This window comes from Pipistrellus kuhlii, unplaced genomic scaffold (genome assembly GCF_014108245.1).
Source record: "Pipistrellus kuhlii isolate mPipKuh1 unplaced genomic scaffold, mPipKuh1.p scaffold_m20_p_1, whole genome shotgun sequence".
In the NCBI taxonomy this organism is placed as follows: Eukaryota; Metazoa; Chordata; class Mammalia; order Chiroptera; family Vespertilionidae; genus Pipistrellus; species Pipistrellus kuhlii.
The window spans coordinates 97,718,985-97,746,736 of NW_023425404.1; the positions used below are offsets into that span (position 1 = coordinate 97,718,985).

The 27,752-nt window shown below is 37.6% G+C and overlaps 1 protein-coding gene across 1 annotated transcript in view; it reads left to right on the forward strand.

Moving 5' to 3' along the window:
• Positions 1-27,752, forward strand: part of MDGA2 (MAM domain containing glycosylphosphatidylinositol anchor 2) — an 865,861-nt gene that overhangs the window by 811,565 nt on the left and 26,544 nt on the right. Inside the window, exons 13-14 of the mRNA XM_036457944.2 lie at positions 2,678-2,833; positions 3,294-3,452. Of these exons, the coding sequence (XP_036313837.1) occupies positions 2,678-2,833; positions 3,294-3,452 (315 nt within the window). The remainder of the gene's footprint in view (positions 1-2,677; positions 2,834-3,293; positions 3,453-27,752) is intronic.

Below are 27,752 nucleotides of genomic sequence, written 5' to 3' on the forward strand. Positions count from 1 at the left end.
CAACAGGCTGGGGTGCAATGGCTTGGCTGGCCTGAGCCTTCCTCTTTATTTAGTGTAATATTTGTGGCACAAATATTTTAGTATGTATTTTGTGTGGAATATTGTTTATACAGAAACGTGCTGAGATTGAATTACTGAAATGCTTTTACTCCCTGAAAATCTTTTTAATCAGAATATCCTATCTAATAAAGAGAGAATATGTTAATTGACTGCCTTGCCCTCAAATATGGTGGCACTCACAGCAACAAGATGGTGGTACCCAGTCCCCTCAGCCCCTCCAGGGTGGCTCCATGCACCTGCCTCCGGAGTCCCCCAGCCGCCCAGGGCTAGCCTGAGGCCAGGCAAGACTCAGATAGCAGTTACCCAACCACTCAGGGCCACCCAAGGCTCAGGTAACCAGAGCTGGCCGAGGCTTGTGGTGCCAGCAGTGGCAGCAGCAGAGGTGTGGTGATGGGGCATCACTTTCCCCTGATCGCCAAGTCAACTCCGGCCCCTGAGGGTTCCTGGACTGTGAGAGGGGGCAGACTGGGCTGAGGGACCGCCCCCTCCAGTGCATGAGTTTTCATGCACTGGGCCTCTGGTACAATATAATTAAACACAAAGAGATTCAATGATTCTTAAATCTGAAAACAAAACAAAGAATATTCCTTAAGTTTAAAGGGAAAACCCTCAGTTTTACTTTTATTTATAAATGTCAATTGTGTCCTCATTTTACTATAATAAGAACAGTTAACAAGATATCTATCCTCTTCACAAAATTTTATGTGTACAATGCAGCACTATTAGCTATAGGCACAATGTTGTACAGCAGATCTCCAAAATTTATCTTGCAAAGTTACTAACCTTTGTCCAACATCTCTCCATTTCCATCTCCTCTGACCCCTGACAACCTTCATTCTATTCTTTGCTTTTATGTATTTGACTTTTATTAGATTCTACATATAAGTGATATTATGCAATTTTTTTCTTTCTGTGCTTGGCTTTTTCACCTAGTATAATGTCCTCCAGTTTCATCCATTTTACTGCAAATGGTAAGATAGACTTATTTGTTTAGGCTTAAAAATATCCCATGGAATATGTCTGCCACAATTTTTCTCTTTTAATTTATCAATGGACACTTAGGCTGTTTTCTATAACTTGGTTACTGTGAATAATACTGCAATGAACATGGAGTGCATATCTCTTTGAGGTACTGATTTAATTTCCTTTGGGTGTAGACTCATAAGACAGATTATTGGATCATATAGTAGTTTTATATTTAGTTTTTTGAGGCACCTCCATATTATTTTCCATGATACCTCAATTTACTTTCCCACCAATGGTGTGCAAATACCATGTTCTTTTGATTACTGTAATATATTTTAAAATGCCTCCAGTTTTATTCTTGCTCATAATTGTATTGGAAACTTGAGATCTCATGTGTGGTTTCACATGAAGCTTAGAAAAATTTTTTGTATTTCTATATAAAAAGATGCTATTGATATTTTTGTAGGGACAATTTTTGCGTTGTATCTATAGATCACTTTGAGTACTATGAATATTTTAATAAGATTAAATTTTCTTAAACCCATTTCAGATAGTTCATTGTTAATATAAAGAAACATGAAGATTGATTCAGGAGCATGATCCCAATTGCAAAGGTCCCACTCCCAACAATATCTGATAAGTCTACACCATAGTAGAGAGGAGAGAACAAAAACAATGGGAATCTCCTGTTCTTTAGATGTTTATATCTCTATGACTTTCAAGGAATATGTACTGTTTTGACTTTAATTTTCTAGTTGAACTAGGCCAGGTGAGCTTCACAAATTAGTGTTATTGTGATTTCATAGAGTTGTATTGAGTTTGAAGAAATTAATATAAATTGCATTAAGTTTTTATAAATTAAGAATAATTTTAATCTGTGTCTAGTGGAATCATCTTCTTTATTCACCTCTATATATCAAACAGGATACATCTCAGTGAGAAAACCTTGTGATACCTAGATTGTTACTACTGCCCTCATTTCAGGGCAGTTGAAGAAAGCTCTCTCTGAACTTGGGTCTAAAGTCAGCATGCAGTAGGCATTCAAAATATCTCAGTCCTTCCACTGGCCTTCACAAGGTCTTTTCATTACCTCATTTCTAGTGAATTTCAAACATCTGGCAAACCCATATTCATATAAAGTATGAAACTTAACTATTATTTAAAAGTATTTGCCATTAGCTTCCCATAAATACACTTACATTTGTGCAAATGGGTAAACATGAAAGCATCTCCAGACACAGTGTTATAACCTCAATGTACACAGCTTTACAACGCTTCCAGGTAAGTTTAAAATATGATTTCTAATTGACAGTTTAGCTTGAATTGTTTCTACACTGAAAAATGAAAGTTGGGAAAACTCGTTAGCCATAAATCAAGGGTGATTTACAGTCTTTAAGTTATCTGAATATTTCAGAAAAAAATGGTTTGGGTTTAAATTATTAAACAAGAGACTGACTTATATATTATTTTTCATTAAAATAAAATCATTTTATGTCTAGTTGTAATCTTATACACAATTATGGCTCTTATGGCTCTGATTTCATTACTGCAATTTTGCATTATTTTATTGCTGTATAAAGATTTAAATTTCTCCTATAAGAATATTGCTATTTAATTACTAATAATCACTTTAATTAAAATTTGTTAACAGGAGAATTTCATTGTGGATTTGAAGATGGTAACATTTGTTTGTTCACACAAGATGATACAGATAATTTTGACTGGACAAAGCAAAGTACTGCAACAAGAAATACAAAATATACTCCAAATACAGGACCTAATGCTGATCGTAGTGGCTCTAAAGAAGGTATGAGGGGATGAATTGTGTTAATAACAAACATACCTTAACCTTTGGATGTTAGAAATGTCATTAACATGAAAGGCAAGAAAACACTTAGCTATAGATTAAAAGATTGTGAAATAAAATATTAAACATTTTTGCACAATAATTCAGGTATTTCAAAGATTTGTAGACATTAATTCTCTCTCAGAATTCAGACACATATAGTTGACAGATTAGGATTATTATTTTGAAATTAAGTGTATAATTGGAATTTTGTCTTAACTTTTTATACATTTTAAAGTGTTTTTAAATATGTAAATTTCTTATTCTTTATATAATATACAGTTACATATTTCATAAATGAGATGCCAACCCTTTTATCAATTTTGTACTTGTATAAAAACTCTAAAACTTATCAACAATTTCAAATTTCATGTTACCTAATAACAATATGTTTAAACATTTTTTTTTCATCTTTTTAAAGGTTTTTATATGTATATTGAGACATCGCGACCAAGATTGGAAGGCGAAAAGGCTCGACTCCTCAGCCCGGTCTTCAGCATAGCTCCCAAAAACCCGTATGGACCCACAAACACTGCGTATTGCTTCAGCTTCTTTTATCACATGTACGGACAACATATAGGTGAGGTGCATGAGTTATTATGTTTCTTCTTCTAAAGCATATCATCACTAAGATGAAAAATGTTTATAAACACACAGCATTAAATCAATTTTAGTAAAAAAAAAAATCATTGACTTTTATATAACTTACTTAGAAAATGCAAAATAAGTTGCTAAAAATGTTCCTTCCCCCATCATGTCTTAATTTCCAAAATTTAGATTAGAATTTGAAATTTTGAACCATTGCCTACCTTATCTAGGATCCTAATTCAAGCAGATCATAAATGGGTTAAATTATGTATGAGATCTTCTTGTGGAATTTAATACCAGTACAATTTAGACTGCTTCTTTTAAAAAAAATTGCTTGAATTATCACTCAATGTATATTAATGATTGTGAAAAAGAAGTATTGTCATATTTGGAAGACAGTACTTTTACCACCATCTACACATTCAGAATATTGCTGTGAATTTTTTCTTGTTTATAAAGTATACCTAACACACTAGTGAGTTAAGAATATCCTCAGCCGAAACCGGTTTGCCTCAGTGGATAGAGCGTCGGCCTGCGGACTGAAAGGTCAGGGTTTGATTCCGGTCAAGGGCATGTACCTTGGTTGTGGGCACATCCCCCCAGTAGGGGGTGTGCAAGAGGCAGCTGAATGATGACTCTCTCTCATCAATGTTTCTAACTCTCTGTCCCTCTCTCTTTCTCTCTGTAAAATCAATTTTATATATATTTTATATATATAAGAATATCCTGCCAGGATCGGTTTGGCTCAGTGGATAGAGCGTCGGCCTGCGGACTGAAAGGTCCCGGGTTCGTTTCTAGCTCTCTAGCTCTCTCCCTTCCTCTCTGTAAAAAAATCAATAAAAATATATTTTAAAATATATATATATATATATTTTATTGATTTTACACATAGAGGAATTGAGAGGGACAGAGAGTTAGAAACGTCAATGAGAGAGAAACATTGATCAGCTGCCTTTTGCACTGGGGATGTGCCCGCAACCAAGGTACATGCCCTTGAGCGGAATTGAACCTGGGACCCTTCAGTCCGCAGACCGATGCTTTATCACTGAGCCAAACCGGCTTCGGCTAAAATATATTTTTAAAAAAAGAAGAATATCCTCAGTCCTTAAGAACATACAAAGATGAAGATACACTCTCTGCTCTTAGAGACTCTGCACAGTCATGGAGCATAACATGAGTAAATACACAACTGTGCTAGATAGAAACCACAGAAACTTGAGAAAGAACCTGCAATTCATAGAGGGAAACCGAGAAAGTTATATAAGACTATAATAATTTATGTGCCATCTTAAAATAAAATAAAAAACCTTGAAAGATTTTAATGTAATTATTTGGCAGTGCATGCTAGCCTACTACTATATATGTGTTAGAATATAACCTGGACTGATATGAGCCTGTTTATATAGTCCTTATTTAACCTAATGAGTGTGAACATTTGTACATTTTGCAGCAAAAATATTGCTGTGTGATTACATATTCCATTCTAGATTCTTCCAGGAGATGTCATGTAATATATACAAGATATGCACACTTAATAAGGAAAATTCTCAATGGTAAAGTATATCAAGTCCCATAGAGCTTGGACAAGGGAGTGGGGATCTGCATCTAATTAATGAATAAGTCAATGCTTTGGGAAAAGGAAAACATTTCTCTACAAAAGATGGGTAATTTTCAAAAGACAGAGATGAGCACAAGGAGGACTAAGGCACTGGAAACCTGGGTATAAAGTGTGAGAAGTTAGGATAGCATGGCATTGTGTCAATGTAAATTAATAAAACTAATAATAAATATGTATATTTTATAAAATAATGCACATTATATACAACATCTACTGTACTAAATGAAATAATCTTCTTAATCATTTTATAAATATTAGTATCACTGCCCATCTTTTCAGTGAAGAAAACTCAACCTCAGAGAGTTTGTTTGAATTGCAAGCAACAGGGATTCAAACTCACAGCCAGCACTATAAACCAGTATCAACCTGGAAGGGAAGCTCTTGTGCAGTAAACAGTACCCTCCACGTGAAGTCAGGGAACCTGTGCTGGGAGTTGCCCATAGCACTCAATCACTGTAAGAATGTACAGCAGTTATTTAACATGTCTGGATCTTAGTCTCCTTATTTATAAACAATGAATACTAATTCTTATTTCAGAAATTTTTTGTTCAAGTTAAATAGACAACATATGTAAAACCATCTATCTCATAGTAGACAATCTTATGTTATTTTGAATCTCAAATAGCAGCAATAACATCAATAATAAAGTAATAGCTCATTCTTATCAATAATAAAGTAATAGCTCATATCTTATGGAGTAAGACAGGAGTCCTAACATGTTCTGAAGTATTTCTTTTAATTTTTGCAATAAACATTGTACTCATTAAAATCACTACTGTGTGTTTTTTTAATAAGGAAACTGAAACACAGATAACTTTAAGTACCATGCCAATTAAACTTAGAACTGATAAGTACGGAAGCCATAAAACCAGTCTAGGAAGCTGGACTCAAAATCTGCCTGCTTCTGTTCTGCAGGAGACTTATGGAGTGTCACGGAAGCATAGTTGATTTAGTGGTCAGGGTAGATATTACAGGTTTCGTGCAGACAATAAGCATGATGAGATCTTTGATTTGGAAAAATAAATCTTATAGGAATGGTAAAATCATTGACAGAAGATGAGATAAAAAAGCAGTTAAAAAGCCATGAGAATAATCATGCATTTACTTCAGCCTAAACTTTAACAAGAAATTAATCCATATACAATTGCTAAGCCATTTTATTTATTTTGAGATTTCTATCTTATTACAAAAGTAGGGTTAGGTTGGCTATACTTTTTCCCTTTAGTTGATCATGTATATTTAATTTACTCTCTATTATAAATATACTAGAGGCCCAGTGCACAAAATTTGTGCATGGGGGGTGTCCCTTAGCCCAGCCTGCACCCACTTCAATCTGGGACTCCTCGAAGGATGTCCAACTGCCCATTTATTTGGGCCTAAATGGACAGTCGGATATCCCTCTCACAATCCAGGACTGCTGGCTCCCAACTGCTCATCTGCCTGCCTTCCTGATTGCCCCTAACCACTTCTGCCTGCCAGCCTGATCACTCCCTAATCATTCCCCTGCCAGTCAGATTGATGTCTAACTGCTTTCCTGCCAGTCTGTTTGCTCCTGACTGCTCTCCCCTGCAGGCCTGGGTCCCCCACAACAGCCCTCTCTTGCAGGCCCCATCACCCCCAACTTACCTCTCTTGCAGGCCTGATCCCTCCTAACTGCTCTCCCCTGCTAGCCATCTTGTGGCAGCCATCTTGTATCCAAATGGGGGCAGCCATCTTTGACCATATGAGGGCAGCCATCTATGTGTTAGAATGGTGGTCAATTTGCATATCATTCTTTTATTAGATAGGATAGAGGCCTAATATCTGGGATTTATCTTCTATAATTGAAACTCTGTAGCCTTGAGTGAAGGCCTGGGCCTGCCAGAGTATGAGGAAAGCTTTGCTTCCTCCATTTCTGAGGAAACCCAAACATCCTGCTCACTCAGTGGCTGTAGCCATCTTGGTTGGGTTAATTTGCATACTAGCTCCAGATTGGCTGGGGAGCATGGCTTGTGGGTGTGGTGAAGGTATGGTCAATTTGCATATTATTCTTTTATTAGATAGTATTTCATGGACTTTTTTCTTCCAATTTACCTTAAGATATGGATATTTTCAATTGTTTTTAAGTAAATAATTCAAAGATGAATATTTTAAAATATTTAAATGAGAAAATATGTAATTACCTTATTTATGAGCTGAAATACTCTCAAAATTTCTGCATATTTATGCTTAATCCCAAGATAACTTTAACATACTTTTAATTTAACAATTGTTTTCCTTATCCTTTTTTATTGTGAATGGATGTTCAGTTGATTTTGATTGTTTCAGGAAGAAGGCAGTTGTGCATTACTCCTTTGTTCTCATACATTTTCCACTTTGTTACCTATGATATTTCTGTGCTGTATCAGGAGGTTGGAAGTTGCAGGTGTCAGGTCACTTGGGTCCCTCGCAGCAGGACACAGTCATTCTTCTTACTGAAATCTAGGCAAATGTGTTTGTCCTATATATTGACTAATCAATTAGGATGAGGGAGATGCTGCCTGCAGTTGAAACCTTCTCTCTTTGCAAATATTGTGTTGAGACACTTAATGCATCTATGAGCCCTAGTTCATTTATAGTCACTGCTTTTATAAATAAAATTATCAGTTTTATTGATTCTTTGGGAAATTCATATTGTAAAATAATTTGTCCTGAATTTCTAATAGCCTAATCAAAGTTATTATTTCTTGTGGAACCATAAATAATCTTTGCTTTTTAACTATAACTAATGGATAGTAGACCATTGAGAAAAGTCTTAAATTTTTAATAATATAAAAATTCATAATCAGTTATACATTACTTAGAAAAGAGATTCCTCTTTTAAATAAAGTCAAATATATGTATTTATTGCTGAAGGATAAATTTCCCTCAAATTTTGTACTTTAAAGCAGTGGTTGAGGCAATAGACATTTACTCTCCCACTGTTTCTGTAGACCAGGAACATGGGTATGTCTTAGCTGGATACCTATAGCTCAAGGCCTTTCATAAGATTGCAGACAAGTAATGTGTAAGGCAGACTAATTTGAATATTTGACTTGGAGAAGATACATTTCTATACCCATTCTGTTGGCTTTGAGCAGGCTCACTCCCTTACAAGGATTACAATAAGGATATCAACTTATTGTTGGCTATTGGTCAGAGGCCTGTCTTCGCCATAGACTGTCTCATGGCATGGCCGCAGGCTTCCCCCAAAGCAAGAAACCTACCAGAGAGAATGCTCAAGACTTTTTATAATCTCATCTCTGACTTGACATCCCATAACTCTGCCTTGTTATATTTATTATAACTAAGTTGATAATTCCAACCCACAGTCAAGGGCAAGAACTTATACAAGGTGAAATAATTATGTAGCATTTAGAGGTTGTAAATATATCACATTGTTATAATTTATTGTTAAATATTTTATCATTATTGATTGAAGAAAAAATAAATGAAAGCTATAATGTTTTATCCTTAAACTAACTGTTTATATATGATATGTGTTATTATAGCTGGCTTTTGATGATAATATAAGATTATTTCAGCGATCCTGTAGGCATTTTGTTTCTTGACCAGTCAGTTGAATTTCTAATGTTCTTGAAAAGAAATTGAACCTCATTTAGGCCACAGGATATGACAAAAGCTTATTAAAACTCAGTAAAATATGTACTTCATTTATTTCTAAAAAGAATAATGTGAAATATAAGCATTATATTATACCAAGAAATTAAAAATAAAGATACAAAATACACTTATGAATACATTCACTGAACTTGATAAGAAAGTTTCAATCAAGTTGTGGTTCCAGAAAGCTAATTTCAATTTGGAACAAAAGGGAGGCAAGGAAAAGAAGTTTTTCAATGAAGTCCACTGCCATGAATGTTGAGTGAGAAAGATGTGAGAAAGTAAAATATATGGGGTTCTAGAAGGGCCTATATAAAGAGAAATTCATTAATGAAAAGGGTAAGTTTAGAGATACAAAAATCAGAGGGAAGCAATTTTTTTTGAAGAGATGAGAATTATGAGTGCTCAGAAGGGAATTACCTGTGAAAAGGGAGTAAATGTCACTTCCACTAGGATTGGAAATAAGGATGTGCCTTTTAATATATTCCTAGATGCAAGAACAGCAAACAGACATGAAATTTATCTTTCTAAGAGACTCTATTTTCTTTGTTAAATAATGCAAAGGTTGCACTTAAAAGAGTATACTGTTTTGGGGGGCTGGCAAATGGAAGCAGAAACTGGTGAGCAATGAGTTGGAGAGGTTGGAGGTTGGGATATCCATCTTTAGGATTTTTAATGTGTTTCGGGATATAATGTTCAGTTTAACTCCCCATCACTTTGGGTACATATTATTGAATTACACTGTTAATTGATATCCTAACTCTCTAGCTCATTGTCTCTGGGATAAAGATCATCTTCTAAAACCAATAACATAAAGACCTCAAGGTTGTTTGCTCCTCCAGCTCCACAGTTTATCCCAGAAATACATGAAGTTCCTCAAATTGAGCTGATTGTATCTGGGGCCTCTTCATAGGTTGTCTTTGTCCTGCTGAACTGTATGCTGGGGCAGTGGGGAACAATGTATCTCTCCACCATACAGTGCCTTTCAAATATAAATATTTATTTGCCCACCCTATAAATATTTATAAATTGAACAAATACTTTTTTAAATTGTGTGAGAGAATAAGTACCTTTTCTCCTCTTTAGTCGTCTTGGTAATTTCCATAGTTCCTTCAAAAGCCAAGTGCAGGACATCTGATATTCTTTCCTATCCTCTTGATTCATCTTTTCCCATAACACCTAGGTTTATTACCATGATTCCTGCTCAAATATAAGCTACTTGAGCAGCTTATTTTTGAATGCTAAAAGAATAACAAAGTAAAGAATTAAAAGTATGGAAACAGAGGTTTTTATCAAGAGCCATGGATAGGTTTGGAGGGAAAGTTGAAGTGAATCATTGACTTAATTTGAATTTGAAGCCAAGTGCTCTGGCAGCCAAAGCACAGAGGAAAGCAAAAGTGTCACATAAAAAAGGGAAATTTATCTTTATAAAAGTACTCTTGGTAATATAATGGGCAATAACTTACTTAGTACTTTTAGAAAAATATAAAACTTATTGAAATAAAAATTTTATAAATTGAATGATCATAATATATTAGAGAACAAAATATATGTTTTGTGCTGAAATATTATGGTCCAAATGTCACTTTATTATGATCTAATGAAATGTAAATGTAAAATTTAATGAATCTGTAATTAACCTGTAACTTAATTTGTCTCAATAAGATATCGCAGGTTACCTTTGCATTGAAGCTTTCCCAGTACTGGCATTCAAAAATTTTAAACTGAGGACTTAAGTGTTATTATAGAAGATATAGAAAAGAAAAAGGTGAAAATCTTTTTGCATGATTCAAAAGTCTGATTTTTATTCTTATTTTGATCAAAGGCCATATTTTTTCTTTTTAGAGTTTGAAAATTGAGATCCTTGCTTACTTCTCAAATATGTCTTTCAAATAAGAAATTTTCTCACATATTTTCTCTTGGGCTTAGACACCATATAAGAGACAATTTAAGCCTTAAAAAAATCTTAAGATAAGGGGTCATTATTTTAAAACTTGACTACATTGACTATACAAAGATACCAGTAGAATCAATATATTAAACCTCATCCAGCATGGTCAGTGGTGAACCTGAGGAGGGGTAGTGAAGGATTTAAGAAGACAGACAAGAGAATACAGTTGGGGCCAGGTGGGACACTGTTCTCAGATGGAGAGAATGCCACAGCTTGTAAGCCCAGTCTTTATTTTATTTTTTTCTTTATTGATTAAGATATTATATACATATCCTTTTTCCCCCACCCTCACTCATGCCCTCACCTCCCTGTTGTCTGTGTCTATGATTCCACTTCTAGGAATATCTCCCAAGCAACTAGAAACACCAATCAGAAAGGAAATATGCATCCATATGTTTATAGTGGCACAATTCACCAGTCTTTATTTTATAGTCAGATCCCACAAGGCAAAGTAAGGGAGTGGTCAAGCTGTTTACAATGTTCTCACAGGTTTCAAATCTATTCAATTACATGCACCAGAGAATTCTATTGATATTAAGCTTTGTTTTGGCAGCACTTGCTGTACCTCCAGAAGCCTACATCATTCAGCCACTTGGGACCACAGGTTCGACCACAAGGTCAAGCTTATAACCATAATTGTGCTTGGAGGGCTTTTCCACAAGAGGACCATGCCCTTTCATTAGTCCAAGGCTTGGACCTGTCCAAACACTGTAGCTACTCTCCAAAACACATAACTTTGAGAGACTTAAATTCTGATAAATATTTAGAATTAAGTGTCTTACAAAAGATAACTCCTAAGTGGCTGAGGGAATAGATGATGCTATTTAGTATACCCAATTTAAAACTCAGAGAATAGCCCCCAAACCATGGGCTTTTTGAAATTGATATTAAGTCACTCTTTATGTTCAGAATTAGCCAATACTTTCAGTAAAGTCCTGTTTATATTAATGTTGATAATACCAATGTCATTAGTGTAAAAATAATGTTTTAAGTAGAAGATATTTATAACAATTTATAATTAATTTGTTAAATTAACATATATTCTAATAGGGATAAATTCTATCCACAATTTATTAACACTTATAAATATGATAGATACCTGTCACAGACCTTGTAATAAGATCATATGTAATAACTAGTTAATTTACCTTTTAAGTGTCTGGTTTTAAACCACTAACTACTCCCAAATTTGTTCTCTTTATATTTAACTATTCATTGATGATGGGCCCTTAGACAATATATAGTAGAAGCTAGGGTGTTTAAACCAAATTAATGCTATGACTAAAAAATGTTAGTGTTTCAAAATATGCAAGTCTCATTTTAGTGTAATTAGTAAAAATATTATTTCATTAATTGAGTTAATAGAAAAGAAATGGATTTACTGTTGTGTTTCTTACCAAATGTACCAAACGTTTTAAACTAACTTCATTGAAAATATAAATCTATTGTGAAGTGTATTTTTACCTATAGTTCTTGAAATTTACTCATTTTTGTTTAATAGGATAAATACACATGCTGTGAGCCTAGTGGTATTAGGGTTCAATAGAGGATAAAAGGACTATGATTAAAGGTTCTTAGTCATCTAACAGTTTATCATCCATTTGGGGTAATGAATTATGGAGTAAAATAAAAGTCAAAAAGCAATGTTCATAGGAATAAATAATGGGCTCATGCTATGGTTGATAAAGGGAGAGAACACTGAGAACAGAAAGTTAAACTTTCTCTAAAGGAGAAGAAATATAAACCATCTTCCAAGAGAGGTAAATAATAATCTGAAAACAGAGGTTAAACAATGTGAGAAATAATATGGGGGAGAATATGGAATACTCTTTTTATGGCAGAGTCGGGAGTATAGTAGAACCAGTGACATAAGGGGTCTGAGTCATATCAGAGAAATAGCCTGAGAAAAGCTATTTTAGGAAAATTTATTGGACACTAATGTAGAGATTCAACTTGATGCCAGAAGGCATGCTATTGGCTGCAGAAAATTAACCAACATTTTAAAATTTAAGATATAATTGCAATTATATATTGAAAAAAATGTATGTATGCAGCCTTTTCTATTCAAGCAGAAAATTATTTTATAAATTTCTCCTTTAGTCTGTGTGTACAAAACAAATGATGCTAACAATTATCTATCAATATGCATAGCTTTTGCCTGGGGCTAATCATTATGGCATGTCCTCGTCTTTTATTAAATGTGAAACTGAAATTAATGAGTCTGTATTACTGATTAGAATAAAAATGTGATTTATATGCAAGTGACCCTAAGGCTTTGGAGTAAAATAAGTTACAAATTAATGTATGTGAACTTGGTAATTTCAAGTATATGTAGGAAACATATATGCACATTTTAGGACACATTTAAATTATTCATCAAAAATGTCCTATCTAATAAGAGTAATATGCAAATTAACCATTCAACCACTACACCCACAAACTATGCCCACAAGCCAAATAGGATCAAATATGCAGATAAACCCAACCAAGATGGCTATGGCCACAGAGAGCAGGAGGGAGACTTGGGTTTCCTCAGCAATGGAGGAAGCCAAGCTTTCCACCTTCCCTTGCCTGCCTAGGCCTCCACTCAAGGCTACAAAGTTTCAATGATAGAAGATACATAAATACAAACGTAAGTGGTGGCAGCCATGGAGCTGGAGAGAGCAGGAGGCTAGGGTTTCCCTGGGTGATGGAGGAAGCCAAGCTTTCTGCACATCCGACCATCCCACGCCTCTGCTTAAGGCTACAAAGTTTTAAATATAGAGTATACATTAGTCCCAATAGAAATGGCTGCCGCCACAGAGCAAGCAGGAGACTTGGCTCCGCTCTAGGCTACAAAGTTTCAATTGTAGAAGATACATAAATCCCAGATACCAGGGCCTCTGTTTGGGTTGCCGGGGGTGGGGGGGTGGGGGCATGGCTGACCCGCAAACCACCACAGGCCCCTTGCCCAGGCCACCCCATATCCAGAAGAAACCCCGCCTTGATCCAGGACACCATTCAGGGCAAACCCATGCACCAGGCCTCTATCCTATCTAATAAAGGAGTGATAAGCCTTGACCATCACTCCAACACACAAGTTGGTTGCCCCCATGTGGTCAAAGATCCTGCCCCCATGTGGACACAAGATGGCCAGCAAGGGAGTGCAGTTGGGAGGGACCAGGCCTGCAAGGGAGGGCAATTGGGGGCGATCAAGCCTGCAGGGTAAGGCAGTTAGAGGTGACCAGGCTGCAAGAGGAAGGAAGTTGGGGTCAAACTGGTTGGCAGGAGAGCAGTTAGGCATCAATCAGGCTGGCATGGGAGTGGTTAGAGTGTGATCAGGCTGTCAGGCAAAAGCAGTTAGGGGCAATCAGGAAGGCAGGCAGGTAGGCGAGCAGTTGGAAACCAGCAATCCTGGATTGTGAGAGAGCTGTCTGATTGCCTGTTTAGGCCCGATCCCATCGTGATTGAGCCTCGAGGGTCCCAGATTGGAGAGGATGCAGGCTGGGCTGAGGGACACCCCCTCCTGTGCATGAATTTTGTGCACCGGGCCCCTAGTGTAAAATAAATATCTATGGTAAAATATTTAAAAGTAACATTATATGAAGGACTTAATGAAAGAGGAACACTATATAATGTAATTATATGTAACTAGAGGCCCAATGCATGAAATTCATGCAAGAGTAGACCTTCCTTCTCCAGGCTGCTGACACTGGTTTCCCTCTGACACTCAGGACCCAGGCTTCCCTCTGGCCACCTGCAGGTACCTGGGACCTGGGCTTCCCTCACAGCCCCAGCTTTGTCTGGAAGGTCATCTGGAAGGGTGTCCAGTCTAATTAGAATATTATGCTTTTATTATTATATATAGATATTATGCACATTATATTTGATATAGTAATTTATATAAAATAATATTAAAATAAGAATCATACTATTGTATAATGCTCCTTTGCTCATTGCTCAAGAGATAATGCCATATTTAGATGATTTAACCTTTTTTATTATAATCCCTAAGCATGAGAGGGGCAAAGTACTCTCTAGCTCTAGGACCTGACTCTTAAGGATGGTGATCAAAAGAGGATTAGAAAACAAAGGTTAAGAAAAAGTTAAGTTTAGCTTAGCAACTTCAAAGTTGTGCCATGGAAATACACAGCATTTGAAAATCTTTGGGGATAATTAAATTCATACCTATTGATATTTGGTGCCTACTAAAGCATAAACACAGTTTCTCTAAGGATTTAAAATTATTGTACTTTTAAAGGATATTAACGCAATCCATCATATTCACTTTGGAATTTTTTTACTGTAATGTGCTGAATCAACTTTGCTGAGTCTAACCTCTCTTGAATCACTTTATTCTGTTTCACAAGATCACATTTTGTTGACCAAGATGATCTGAGTATAAATTTCTATAACTTTTAGCACTGAATTCTCTTTTATAAAGTTAAAAACTGGAAACTTGCCTTCCAAAACCTTTTGTCTATTGATATAGCTGGTGAAATCATGTCTAAAACAAACGATTGATTGAATCAATAGTATGTATTCATTGATTAGGATAATGGAATAACATATACACATTAGAATAATAATCCTATCTAATAAAAAAGTAATATGCAAATTAACCATCACACCACTACACCCATAAGTCATGCCCACCAGCCAATCAAGAGGGAGTATGCAAATCAACACAACCAAGATGGCCACAGCCACACAAAGAAGTAGGGAGGCTTGTTTTTCCCTGGTGATGGAAGAAGCCAAGCTTTCCACATACCCTGGTGGGCTCAGGTCTCCACTCAAGGCTTCAAAGTTTCAATGATAGAAGATACATAAATCCCAACAGAAATGGCAGGAGCCACAGAGTTGAAAAGAGCAGGAGGCTAGGGTTGTCCCCAGCAATGGAGGAAGCCAAGCTTTCTTCCTACCTGGCCTGACTTGTCCTCTGCTTAAGGCTACAAAGTTTCAATTATAGAAAACACGTAAGTCCCAACAGAAATGGCTGCCGCCACAGAGCAAGCAGGAAGCTTGGCTCCCCTCCAGGCTACAAAGCTTCAATTATAGAAGATAAATAAATCCCAGATACCAGGGCCTCCACTTGGGTCGCTAAGGGCATGGTCAGCCTGCAAACCACCAGAGGCTCCCCCTCACTCAGGCTGCCCCACACCCCAAGGGAACCCCCACCCTGATCTGGGACACCCTTCAGAGCAAACCAGCTGGCCTCCACCTATGCACCAGGCCTCTGTCCTATATAATAAAAGAGTAATATGCTGATTGACCATCATTCCAACACACAAGATGGCTCTCCCCCTGTGGTCAAAGATCCAGCCTCTATGTGGACACAAGATGGCCACCACAAGATGGCCAGCAGGGAAGGCAATTGGAAGGAACCAGGCCTGCAAGGGAGGGCAGTTGTGGGCAATCAGGCCAGCAGGGGAGGACAGTTGGGAGGGACCAGGCCTATAAGAGAGGGCAGTTAGGGGCAATCAAGCCTGCAGGGGAGGGCAGTTAGGAGTGACCAGGTCGGCAAAAGAGGGAAGTTGAGGGTGACCAGGCTTGCAGGGAAGGGCAATTTGTGGGGACCAGGCCTGCAGGGGAGGGGAGTTGGGGCAATCAGGCCTGCAAAGGACAGCAGTTAGGAGTGACCAGGCCAGCAGGGAGGACAGTTAGGGGCAAACAGGCTGTCAGGGGAGAAGTTAGGCATCAATAAGGCTAACAGGGGAGTGGTTAGGTGGTGATCAGGCTGGCAGAAAGAAGTAGTTAGGGCAATTAGGAAGGCAGGCTGGTGAGCAGTTGGGAGCTGGCAGTCCTGGATTATTAGAGGGATATCTGACTGCCCTGGATTATGAGAGGGATGCCCAGTGGAATCTGGCCTAATGGGCAGTTGAACATCCCTCAAGCGGTCCCAGATTGGAGAGGGTGCAGGCTGGGCTGAGGGACCACCCCCATGCATGAAATTCATGCACAAGGCCTCTAGTTAAATTATAATGTATTTGGAAGAATTTATTTCAATCAGCTATACTATTGTTTTTTTCTTATAAATAATACCTGCCTTTTATTATTTTTTTCTTAGATAATTTTAAATGTTTATTCTTTTAGATAAACTTTATTTGATATTTATAGGAATAAAGACTACTTTATTTTTATTGTTGTCACTATTTCAGTTTTAGAAGAACATAGTAACATACAAAACATAAGCGGATCATGGTCTCAGAATTTTAAAATTGGATACGTGTTGTCCCTTGGTTGTTGCCATTATGTCTTCCCAGACCAGCCTGTTTCTGAGAAGTAATCAAGGCTTTCAGCTCCTCGGTCCCTCTTTTGGGCAGGACTCCCCTCTAACTGTATCGTCAGAGGTTTCACTAGGGTTATCAGTTAAAACCTTCATTCTTTGCTATGAAATCAGACAATAAGTAGATGGTGAAGATAGGCACCTTTTAGTGAGTAATGATATTAAAGACCAAAATATCATTTGGTGCCCCGTGTATGCATTGCCACAATATATAGGGGGAAATATATATGTATATACACATATACAAGAATACATACATATATATATATAAAACACATGTGCACATACATATGATATTCACATATGCACATATACATGTGCACAAAAACAGATGTACACAAACATATACAGCATATATTTCAGAACTCATGAATTTACACCAAATGCTTAAAATTTCAGTCCATACTCATAGTGTTATAGCTTATTTTTCCTCATTCCATATTTGTATGTTCCTTCTTTCACTGTGAGAACCCTGGATCCTAACACATTTACTCACTCAATTTAAAAGTACCTACTAGAGGTCTGATTCACGAAAATTTGTGCAAGAGTAGGCCTTCCTTCCCCCAGCTGCCGGCACTGGATTCCCTCCAGCCGCTGGCACCAGGCACCTGGGAACTGGGCTTCACTTCAGCTCTGGCTTTGTCCAGAAGGACGTCCAGAATGACAACAGGAAGGACATTTGGTCTAATTAGCATATTACTTTTTTATTATTATAGACTAGAGGTCCAGTGCATAAAATTCATGCACAGGGGAGTGTGTATCTCAGCCCAGCCTGAACCCTCTCCAATCTGGTACCTCTTGAGGTATGTCTGACTGCCTGATTAGGCCCAATCCCAAAAGGAAGTCAGACATCCCTCTCACAATCTGGGACTCCAGGACTCCAGCACTGCTGGCTCACAAATGCTTGCCTTTCTGCCTGCCTGACTTCCCCTAACCACTTCTGCCTGCCATTCTGATCACTCCCTAACCACTCCCCTGCCAGCCTGATCGATGCCTAACTGCTCCCCTGCTGGCCCAATTGCCCTTGACTGCTCTCCCCTGCTGGTCTGGTCATCCCTAACTTCCCTCACCTGCTGGCCTGATCAAACCTAACTGTCCTCTCCTGCAGGCCTGGTCACCCCCAACTGCCTGCCCCTGCTGGCCTGATCACCCCTAACTTTTCTCTCTTGTCAGCCTGGTTGCCCCTTACTGCCATTCCCTGTAGGCCTGGTTTTCCCAACTGTCCTCCCCTGAATGCCTTTTCCCTCCCAACTGCCCTCCATTCCATGCCTGGTCCTTCCCAACTTCCCTCCCCTGCTGGCCTGATCACCCACAATTGCCCTCCCCTGCTGGCCATCTTGTGGCAGCCATCTTGTGTCTACATGGGGGCAGCCATCTTTGAGCATATGGAGATGGCTATCTTGTGTGTTGGAGTGATGGTCAATTTGCATATTACCTCTTTATTATATAGGATAAAATAGTTTCTGAATTACTGTACCTATAATCACTTTAATCAGCAAGCATAATAAAATTCATGTCAATTTGTAGTTGTCCCCATACCCCCATCTCATTTAATACTGAAAATATATAATCAGGTACTATATTCATAAATTACTTGGATTATATTCCCTTCCCATAATCCTTTCTTCCTTTATTTTTTTCTTCCACCTTTCCTTTTTAAAAATATTCTTCTTTCTTTTTCTCTTGCTCTTTCTTTTTCTCCAATGTGATTATTAAATTCATGTGAAATATTATTTGTTTCAGTTTGGGTATTTTCTTTCCTTTCTTATTGATTTAATGTTATTTTTTAATATATGGAACATTGGTGAACTTTTCAAACTCAAAACTACATGGGAGACATACTCAGAGAAGTGGTGCTCCCTCCCATCTTTCTTTAAAGCCATCTTGGTCTCTCACTTATCTGTCCTTTGTTTCTCTCTCTCTCTTTTTGTAATTGATTTTTATTTGCATTGGTAAATAAAAGTATACAGGGTTCATGTATACAATTCTATGATACTTCATCTGTATATTGTATTGTGTATTTATCGCCAACTCATCCCCTTCTAATATCATTTATTTTCCCTCTCTTTTCTTCTTTTTCTCCCTATACCCCTTTATAGTTGGTAATCACCATACTGTTGCCTGTGTCCATGAATCTTCTTTTTTTCCCCTTAATCCCTTAACCCTTCTTAACCAATTCATAATCCCCTCCCTTCTGACACCTGTCAGTCTGTTCTCTGTATCCATGATTCTCCACTTTGTTTGACAGTTTATTTTGTTCATTAGGTCTCATATATAAGTGAAATCAAATGTACTTGTCTTTCTCCCTCTGTTTTATTTCACTTAATATAATACTCTCCAAGTCCATGCATGCTGTTAGAAAGATAAGATATCTGTCTTCTTTTTCACAGCTAAGTAGTATTCCATTGTGTAAATTAGGGGTGTCGAACTCAATCAGAGAAGGGGCCAAAATCTAAAATCCAGCCTAAATCGAGGGCCAAATGGTTTACTGAACAGTCATAAACTGTCATTGTGATGGAAACGCAGCGGAGTGCAGTGATGACAGCATTGTGCGGGCCACATTGCAAGGCCTGGCGGGACGGATTTGGCCCGCGGGCCTTGTGTTTGACACATGTGGTGTAAATGAACCACTGCTTTTTATCCATTTATCTACTGATGGAAACTTGGGCTACTTCTAAATCATATGTATAATATGTATAATATGACTATCTAATATGTATAATAATAAAAGCATAATATGCTAATTAGATTGGGTAGCCAAATGACCTTCCAGACATCATTCTGAACATCCTTCTAGACAAAGCTGCAGCAGCAGTGACTGAGGCAGAGGTAGTTAGGGGTGATCAGACAGGCAGGAAGCCAAGCAATTAGGGGTGATCAGGCAGTTAGGCAGAGTGGTTGGGGGTGATCAGGCAAGCAGGTGAGTGGTTAGGATCAGTTGGACATCTCCTGAGGGGTCCCAAATTGTAAGAGGGTACCGTCTGGGCTGAGGGGATTCCTCCCCACCCTGTGTATGAATTTTGTACACAGAGCCTCTAGTATCTTACCTAATAAAAGAGAAACATGCAAATTAACCATCACTCCGCTATGCCCACAGCAAATCAGAGTGAGTATGCAAATTAACCAAACAAAGATGGAGGTTAATTTGCATATGCAGATGCAGGGCAGTGTGAAGCCTGCTATGAGGGGAAGGGTGGATGTGGAGGGAACTACTGGAATGGTGCTCCAGACAGAAGTAAGGACTTGCTGGCTCTGGGTGACCCAGGAGCAGGGACTTGCCAGCTCTTGGGCAGCTGGGAGTAAGGCCAGGGGAAGGAAGGCCTATTCTTGCACTTATATCGTGCAATGGGCCTGTAGTTACCTAAAAGCCTAAGCAATCATTCAACCATTCAACTGGTTGCTATGACTCTCCATGACCACCAGGGGGCAGACACTCAACTCACCAGCTGCCCCCTATTGGTCAGTGAGCTCCCACAACAGGAGTATAGCTCAGCATACTACGGGTGCTAGATGCCAGGCTCACAGCTGGCAGGTGCAGCCTTTGCGACACGAGCCTCTCCCTCAGACACTCCCACTGTGCACCCCTTCTCCATCTGGACTAGGACTTGGACTGGCTGCCTTGGGACTGACTGGGCGAAAGCTTGTGGCCACTTCTTAGTCATTGGTGTGCCAGTATCACCCTAGGATGGGTGCATGAAGACCACAGTGGAGCGACAGAAAGCCTACTGAGTGTCAGCGGCAGCAGGTGCAGCAGGGCTAGGATAAGCAGGAGCAGCATAGTGCCTGGCCTGGGCTCAGCCTATTCCCTGGATGCCTGCCATTTCATGATCTACCATATCCCTCAGGGCATGTTGGATTGCCAGTTTTGTTCTGATCCCTGCAAGTCATGCCAAAATACCCCACCAGTGCATGAATTTATACACCAGGCCTCTGGTTGTAAATAATACTGTAATAAACATGGGGTGCATATATTCTTTCAAATTAGTGTTTGGGGTGTCTTTAGATATAACTGGGTCATAAGGCAGTTTTGTTTTTAATTTTTTGAGATAATTTCATACTGCTTTCAACACTGGCTGAACCAAATAGTGCACAAGAGTTCCCTTTTCTCCACATCCTCACTAACACTTAATTGTTGATTTAATGATAGCTATTTTGACAAAAGTGAAATGATACCTTGTTAAGGCTTTAATTTGTATTTCTCTGATGGATTAGTGAAGTTGAACATCATTTCATGTGTCTATTGGCCATCTATATATCCACTTTGGTGAAGTGTCTGTTCTTGTCCTTTGCTCAATTCTTAATTGGGTTGATTTTTTGTTTTTGGTATTGAGTTTTATAAGTCCCTTATAAATTTTCAATAGTAAGTCCCTATCAGGTATGAGGGTGAATATATTCTCCCATGTTCAGGGGATTGTCTTTTCATTTTGTTGATGGTTTCCTTTGATGAAAAAGAAGGTTTTAGCTTGATGTAGGCCCATTTGTTTATTTTTCTTTTGTTTCCCTTGCCCCAGGAAATAAATTAAAAAAATAAATTGCTATAAGAAATATCTGAGATTTTACTGCTTATGTTTCCTGTGTTTTCTTCTAGAATTTTTATGGTTTTGAGTCTGACATTTAAGTTTTTAATGCATTTTGACTTTATTCTTGTGTATGGTGTAAGAAGGTGTTCTTTTCATTTTTTCCACATATCTATCCAATTTTTCCAGCACCAATTATTATCCCATTGTATGATTTTACCTTATTTGTAAAATATTAATTGACTAAAAACTTGTGAGTTTATTTCTGGGCTTTCTCCTTTTTTCCATTAATCTATGTTTGTTTTTATGCCAGTACCATGCTGTTTTGATTACTGTGGCCTTGTAGTATAGTTTGACACCAGCTTACTCCAACTTTGTTCTTCTTTCTCCAGACTGCTGTGGCTATACAGGGTCTTTCATGATTTCATATAAATTTTTCTTTTCATTCTGAGAAATACACCATTGGTATATTGATAGGAATTGTGTTGAACCTATTGATTTCTGAGTAGTATGAACATTTTAATTATGTTAATTCATCATATCTATGAACATAGTATAATGCTTTCACTTATTTATATCTCCTTCAATTTCTTTCTTCAGTGTCTTAAATTCACCAAAAGCAGGTCTTTTATATCCTTGCTTAAATTGATTCCTAGGTTATTGTTGCTTTTTAAAACAATTGAGAATGGGATTGTTTTCTTTTCTGATAGTTCATTATTCATGCATGAAAATGCAACAGAATCCTAGCTGGTTTGGCTCAGTGGATAGAGCATTGGCATGTGGATTGAATGGTCTTGGATTTGATTCCAGTCAAGGGTGCATGCTTACATTGCAGGCTTAATCCCCAGTAGAGGGCATGCCAATCAATGATTCTTTTTTATCATTGATGTTTTTGCCTTTCTCTCCCTCTCCATTTCTCTCTGAATTCTATAAAAATATATCTATACTAACAGAAGCCTATGTGGCGTCTCTTCCTTGTGTTATCACTAGATAGCTGCCTCCATGTCATCACAAGATGGCCACCACAAGATGGCTGGCAGGGGATGGCATTTGTGGGTGATCAGGCCAGCAGGTGAAGGAAGTTGGGGTTAAACAGGCCAGTAGGGAGGGAAGTTTGGGGCAACTGAGCCTGTAGGGGAGGGCAGTTTTGGGGTAGCAGTCCGACAGGGGAGGGCAATTGTAGGCGATCTGACCGGCATGTAAGGGCAGTTGGGGGTGATCAGGCTGGCAGACAAAAGCAGTTAGGAGCCAACAGTCCCAGATTGTGAGAGGGATTTAGGACTACTGGTTGTAGGATCGGGCCTAAGCTGACATTTGGACATCCCCCTAGAGGTCCCAGACTGGAGAGGGTGCAGACTGGGCTGAAGGACACCGCCTCTAGTTAAAAAAATAAAATAAAAATGCAGCTGATTTTGGATATTTACTGCTACTTTACTGAATTCACTTACCAGTTCCAGTGTTTTATTTGGTGGAATATCTGCCTTTTAAAATGAAATCTGACCACAATTGAATATGGTTAATTTAATTTATTTAAAAACTAATTCAACATCTGGGATAATTCAGACTTGGCTTCTTTAGACCTAGGACAATTATTTTATATAGCACATATTTAATAAATATAAGTGGAAATAATTAAACTTTGAGTTACATTGCTTATATAAAAATAAAATGTTAATTTAAAAAAGTATACATGCTCACAGGAAAAGCATAGTTTTCCAGGAAAAAACATATTCAATATTGATATAATAATCTAATATTATGGGTATAATGATAAATTATATGTTAATATGTTTCATTGAAACTTTTATTAAAACATGTATTTATTTTTAAAGTATATTCTGGAATACATAATACATATTATATTTTAGTTTAATTACAACTAATGGGTCTAAACATTATTATTTTATTAATACTAACAAAAATTTCCATGTGTTGATTTGATGACAGTATTTTTTTTGTCACTTCAATCAAAACAACAGTTCTCATTCTACCTAAGAGAAATAAAACTTCCATAGAATAGCAATTCACTGACATCAATTTACATTAGCACCTCACATTTGTTAAAGTAGCTATTGGTGATTTTTATATGGAACAACTTGTATTACCTTGATAGTTTAGAGAGGTCATCTTTCATTAATTAAATGCAAGCTATTGTAGGACTTCTACTAGGTAGAGAAGATAAGGCATTATGTTTAAGAAATAACCCCAAAAAGAAAAAAAGGAAAAAAGATAACTAATATGTCCCTTCTGGAAAGCAGTAAAGTGTTAAGGAGAAATCTGTAGAGAATATCACAGTCCAAACCAGTCAGTTTCCATTAATCCAACCTAGGCTGTAAGAGACAGAGGCCATAGAATAGAGGAGTTCTCCTTTTTAATGCATAGACTATTTCTTCAAATAATTTCTGAAAAGAATATGCTAACACATTGATGGCATATATGTTCAATAAAAAAGTATTACTTTATTTAGAGTTTAACACATTTTTTATTTATTTGAGTTTGATTTTATTGTAATTCCTCCCTGTTATGGATTAATTTCCAAAAATAGAATGCAATTACATTATCCAGAAATAAGTTCTATAGTGGCTTTTCCTTTTGGCACATGGTTGCCTTTTTAATGCACAAGGCACCAGCACCAACAAGCAAGAAAAATTGAGCCACACCTAGTTCCTAAAAAGGGAAAGAGAGATGGTGTCAGAAATCTGTTCCCTGCCACAATGACTCACCCACACAGTGGGAAAATACCAGGAATTTCAACTCTTAAAGGACCAAAAGGCATAAATGCTTTTCTACTACTCTCAGATTTTTGAATAGAAGTAACAGTGAAACCTTAGTTAACTTGCCCTACAGCTTTAGATCTTAGAGGAGGAGCTAACAAAATCTAAGTTATTTTGTGTATAAAAAAGAAGTTCCAAGAGTAATTTTTTAAAAATGCCACAGGACTACTTAGCATTACTTTACAAATAAAGCAAAAGAAAATGAGAGTGAGAGTAAAAGAGAGAGAATATAAGGGTCTAATGAAATTCCACAGTTCAGCTCATATCAACGTGGCTCAGTTGGTTGGAGTGTTGTCCCATACACCAAAAGGTCATGGGTTCAATTCCCAGTCATGGCACATATGTATAGGTTGCAGTTTCAGTCCCCAGTTGGGGTGAAAAGCAGAGTCAATAGATCAACATTTCTCTCTCATCTCTCTCTTTCTTTCCTCTCCTCTCTCTAAATTCAGTGAATATATCCTTGGATGAAAATTTTAAAAAATCCACAGTGCAAAACAAGGTTAATATGCCCATAGTAAAGGAAGAAAACATGTTGAAAAAGGCATACTGAACTGATGTCACCTCAATAAATTTAATTTTAAAAAGGAAAAGAAAAAGGCATACTGACTGTTCAGGTGAAAGGAAAATTTGTATACAACATGCTTTATATTTTCAATAAAATACACATGAATGTTAGCTTTATGAAACAATAAAAGATAAGAATAATATAAAAATAGACTGAAGAGAAGAAAAAACTGGACAAATGACTAAAATAAAGGGGAGCTTGATGAGATTAGAAAAAAAGACAACATCATAAATAATATAATAACCAAATAAATTAGAGGCAAAAGATTAGAATCCACACTGTGGAAAATAAAATCAGTACTATGGAAGATAAGCCAAAAATTATTACTTACATTAGGGAAAAAATGATAGAAAATAATAGATTCTGAGGCAAAAAGTGAACATGTAACATATTGTAGAAAGACAAAACAAAAAGTACAGTGGAGACTATTCTTTATGAACTTGAGGCCCTGGTGCATGAATTCATACACAGGTAGAGTCCCTAGCCCTGGCTAGCAATCAGGGGAGGAACAGGGTGCAAGAGGTTGGCCACTGGCCCCAAGGAGGGAGCCTGCCCTTGACCCTCCCAGGAAAGGGGCCACGTTCACCACCACATATCCCCGGTTCCTTATTCCAGACCGGTACCCAAAGGCTCCAGAGGGGTCGGGAGAGGAGGCAATGGTTGCTGGGCCAGGAGCAGAAGAAACGGAGATCAGAAGCCAATGTTGACATTGGTGCCCCACCACTGTGTGGTTCCTTGTCTCCCCTCTCCTTCCCTTGCTGCTGTGCCACCACCACAGTGAGTGAGAGGTGGGCCAATTGGGGCCTGCTGGCCAAGGGGAAGGACCACAAATGGTTGGCCAGCCACAGCAGGTCGGCTGTGGGAGCGCACTGACCACCATGGGGCACCTCCTACATTGAGTGTCTACCCTCTGGTGGTCAGTGCACATCAGAGTGACTGGTCAACCTGTCATTCCAGTCATTCTGGTCATTCGGTTGTAACAGTTGCTTAGGTTTTTATATATATAGACTAGAGGCGTGATGCACAAAATTCATGCCAGGGGCTCAGCCCTTTCAGCCTCGGCAGCTTGCCTTGGCACTCGCAGTCTCAGCTTTGTCCGGAAGGTCCTCCAGAAGGACATCTGGTCTATTTAGCATACTACACTTTTATTTTTATAGATATGCATGCATTATTCCCAAATAGAATACTAGCAACTTGAATCAACTATGATAAGAGAGTGGCAGTTCATTACCTAAGGAAATGTATTTCTGTAATAGTCATCATTCAATATTAAGAAATGTATTAAGATAAATATATTGCATCAATAGAGAGAAATGTTATTTAATATCTTGATAGCTAATATTAAGACATCATGAAGATTATGAATGAGCAATAATTATTACATACTTTAACTCAGTTTAATTCTTACAAGACACTTTATTGATTATGATTATCACCATCACTTACCTGAAAAGAAAACTGAGATGAAAGATCAAGTGACTAAGTGAAGGTCAACCAGCTAGTAAGTGGCAGCTATGATGTGAAGAATGCACTTTTTGTTGTCATTTCAAAAATGGGTATTCATATTTCTGTATATGTGTATAATATGAATGTGTGATATTCTGTAAGAACAATTATACAAAATTGCATCAAAATCTAAAAGATAAACTACTGTATACCATATACTATAAAAAACACACATTTAAAAATAACTGAAGGAATACACAAAAATATTAAGGAGACTACCTCTAAATTATCAATTTAATGGTGACTTTTATATTATATGTTCTGCTTTTCACTATTTATATGCAATATTTATATGAACAAATACATATACTAAGGAAGATGTCTATAAACATATAAGTAGTAATACAAAAGTTATCAATACTAGGGCATCTGAAGCCACACAGTAGTAACTTTTTCCAGATAGGTTCTACTGTCATAAACAACTATGGAAATGGGGGAAATCTATTAAGTACCTGTTTTCAAAAATCATTTTCTTAGAAAAGAAGCGGGGTAAGACTGAGATGTACAAAATAATGGGAATGAGGAGATCTCTACAGGAGTCCAGTTCTCTGCCTGAGAACAGTTTCCTGTGCCTGCACAGGGTCCTGAAATTTGAGCAGAATGTGGAGACTCCATTGTGTCCAGAAGGCAGAGATCAAAGTGCTCGGCAGCTGAAGTAGTTAGAATCCGTGAATCTGATTAACAGAAAGAAGGGAGGTTTGCAGAGTTGACTCAAGAAGTTTATATGGGGTTCCCCATGAGTCTTTGCCAGAAGTCTAGTCTGTTCTTCTATTAAGTTAGGAAAAGGTCAATGCTTACAGCATAGCAGCTTATGTAGTTGACAACAGGACAGAGATGGGGAGGTCAAGGAGTCCTTACGAAGAGCATTAGGGAATATTGAAGTTTAAGCCATATTAAAGAGACCTCATAAATATCCCTGGCAAATGAAGGAAATCAGAAGGCTCTTTCATAGTAGTTAGAAGGATACCCTGGAGTAATGTTCTCTAATGGAGGTAATAGTAAGAACATCATAGGAATGTTGAGAGGATTAATTTTTTACCTCAAGTATTCAACACATATATCATAATCATTACTGTTATTACTATGAGCAGGACATGACGTTGTTTTTTTAATACATTTTATTGATATTTCACAGAGAGGAGGAAGGGAGAGAGATAGAGAGCTAGAAACATCAATGAGAGAGAAATAATCATCGACCAGCTGCCTCTTGCACACTCCCCACCGGGGATGTGCCTGCAACCAATGTACATGCCCTTGATTGGAATCAAACCTGGGGCCCTTAATTCCGCAGACCAACGCTCTACCACTGAGCCAAACCGGCTTCGGCAGGACATGACACTGTTAAAAGAAGTATATCAAATCATGAGGCAAAGTTATTTTTTTTTATTTCAAATATCTTTTAGAAGAAAAATGGGACTTGGATAAAGTAAACTTAAAAAGAGTTGCTAACTGGTAATATTAGACACGATTACAAT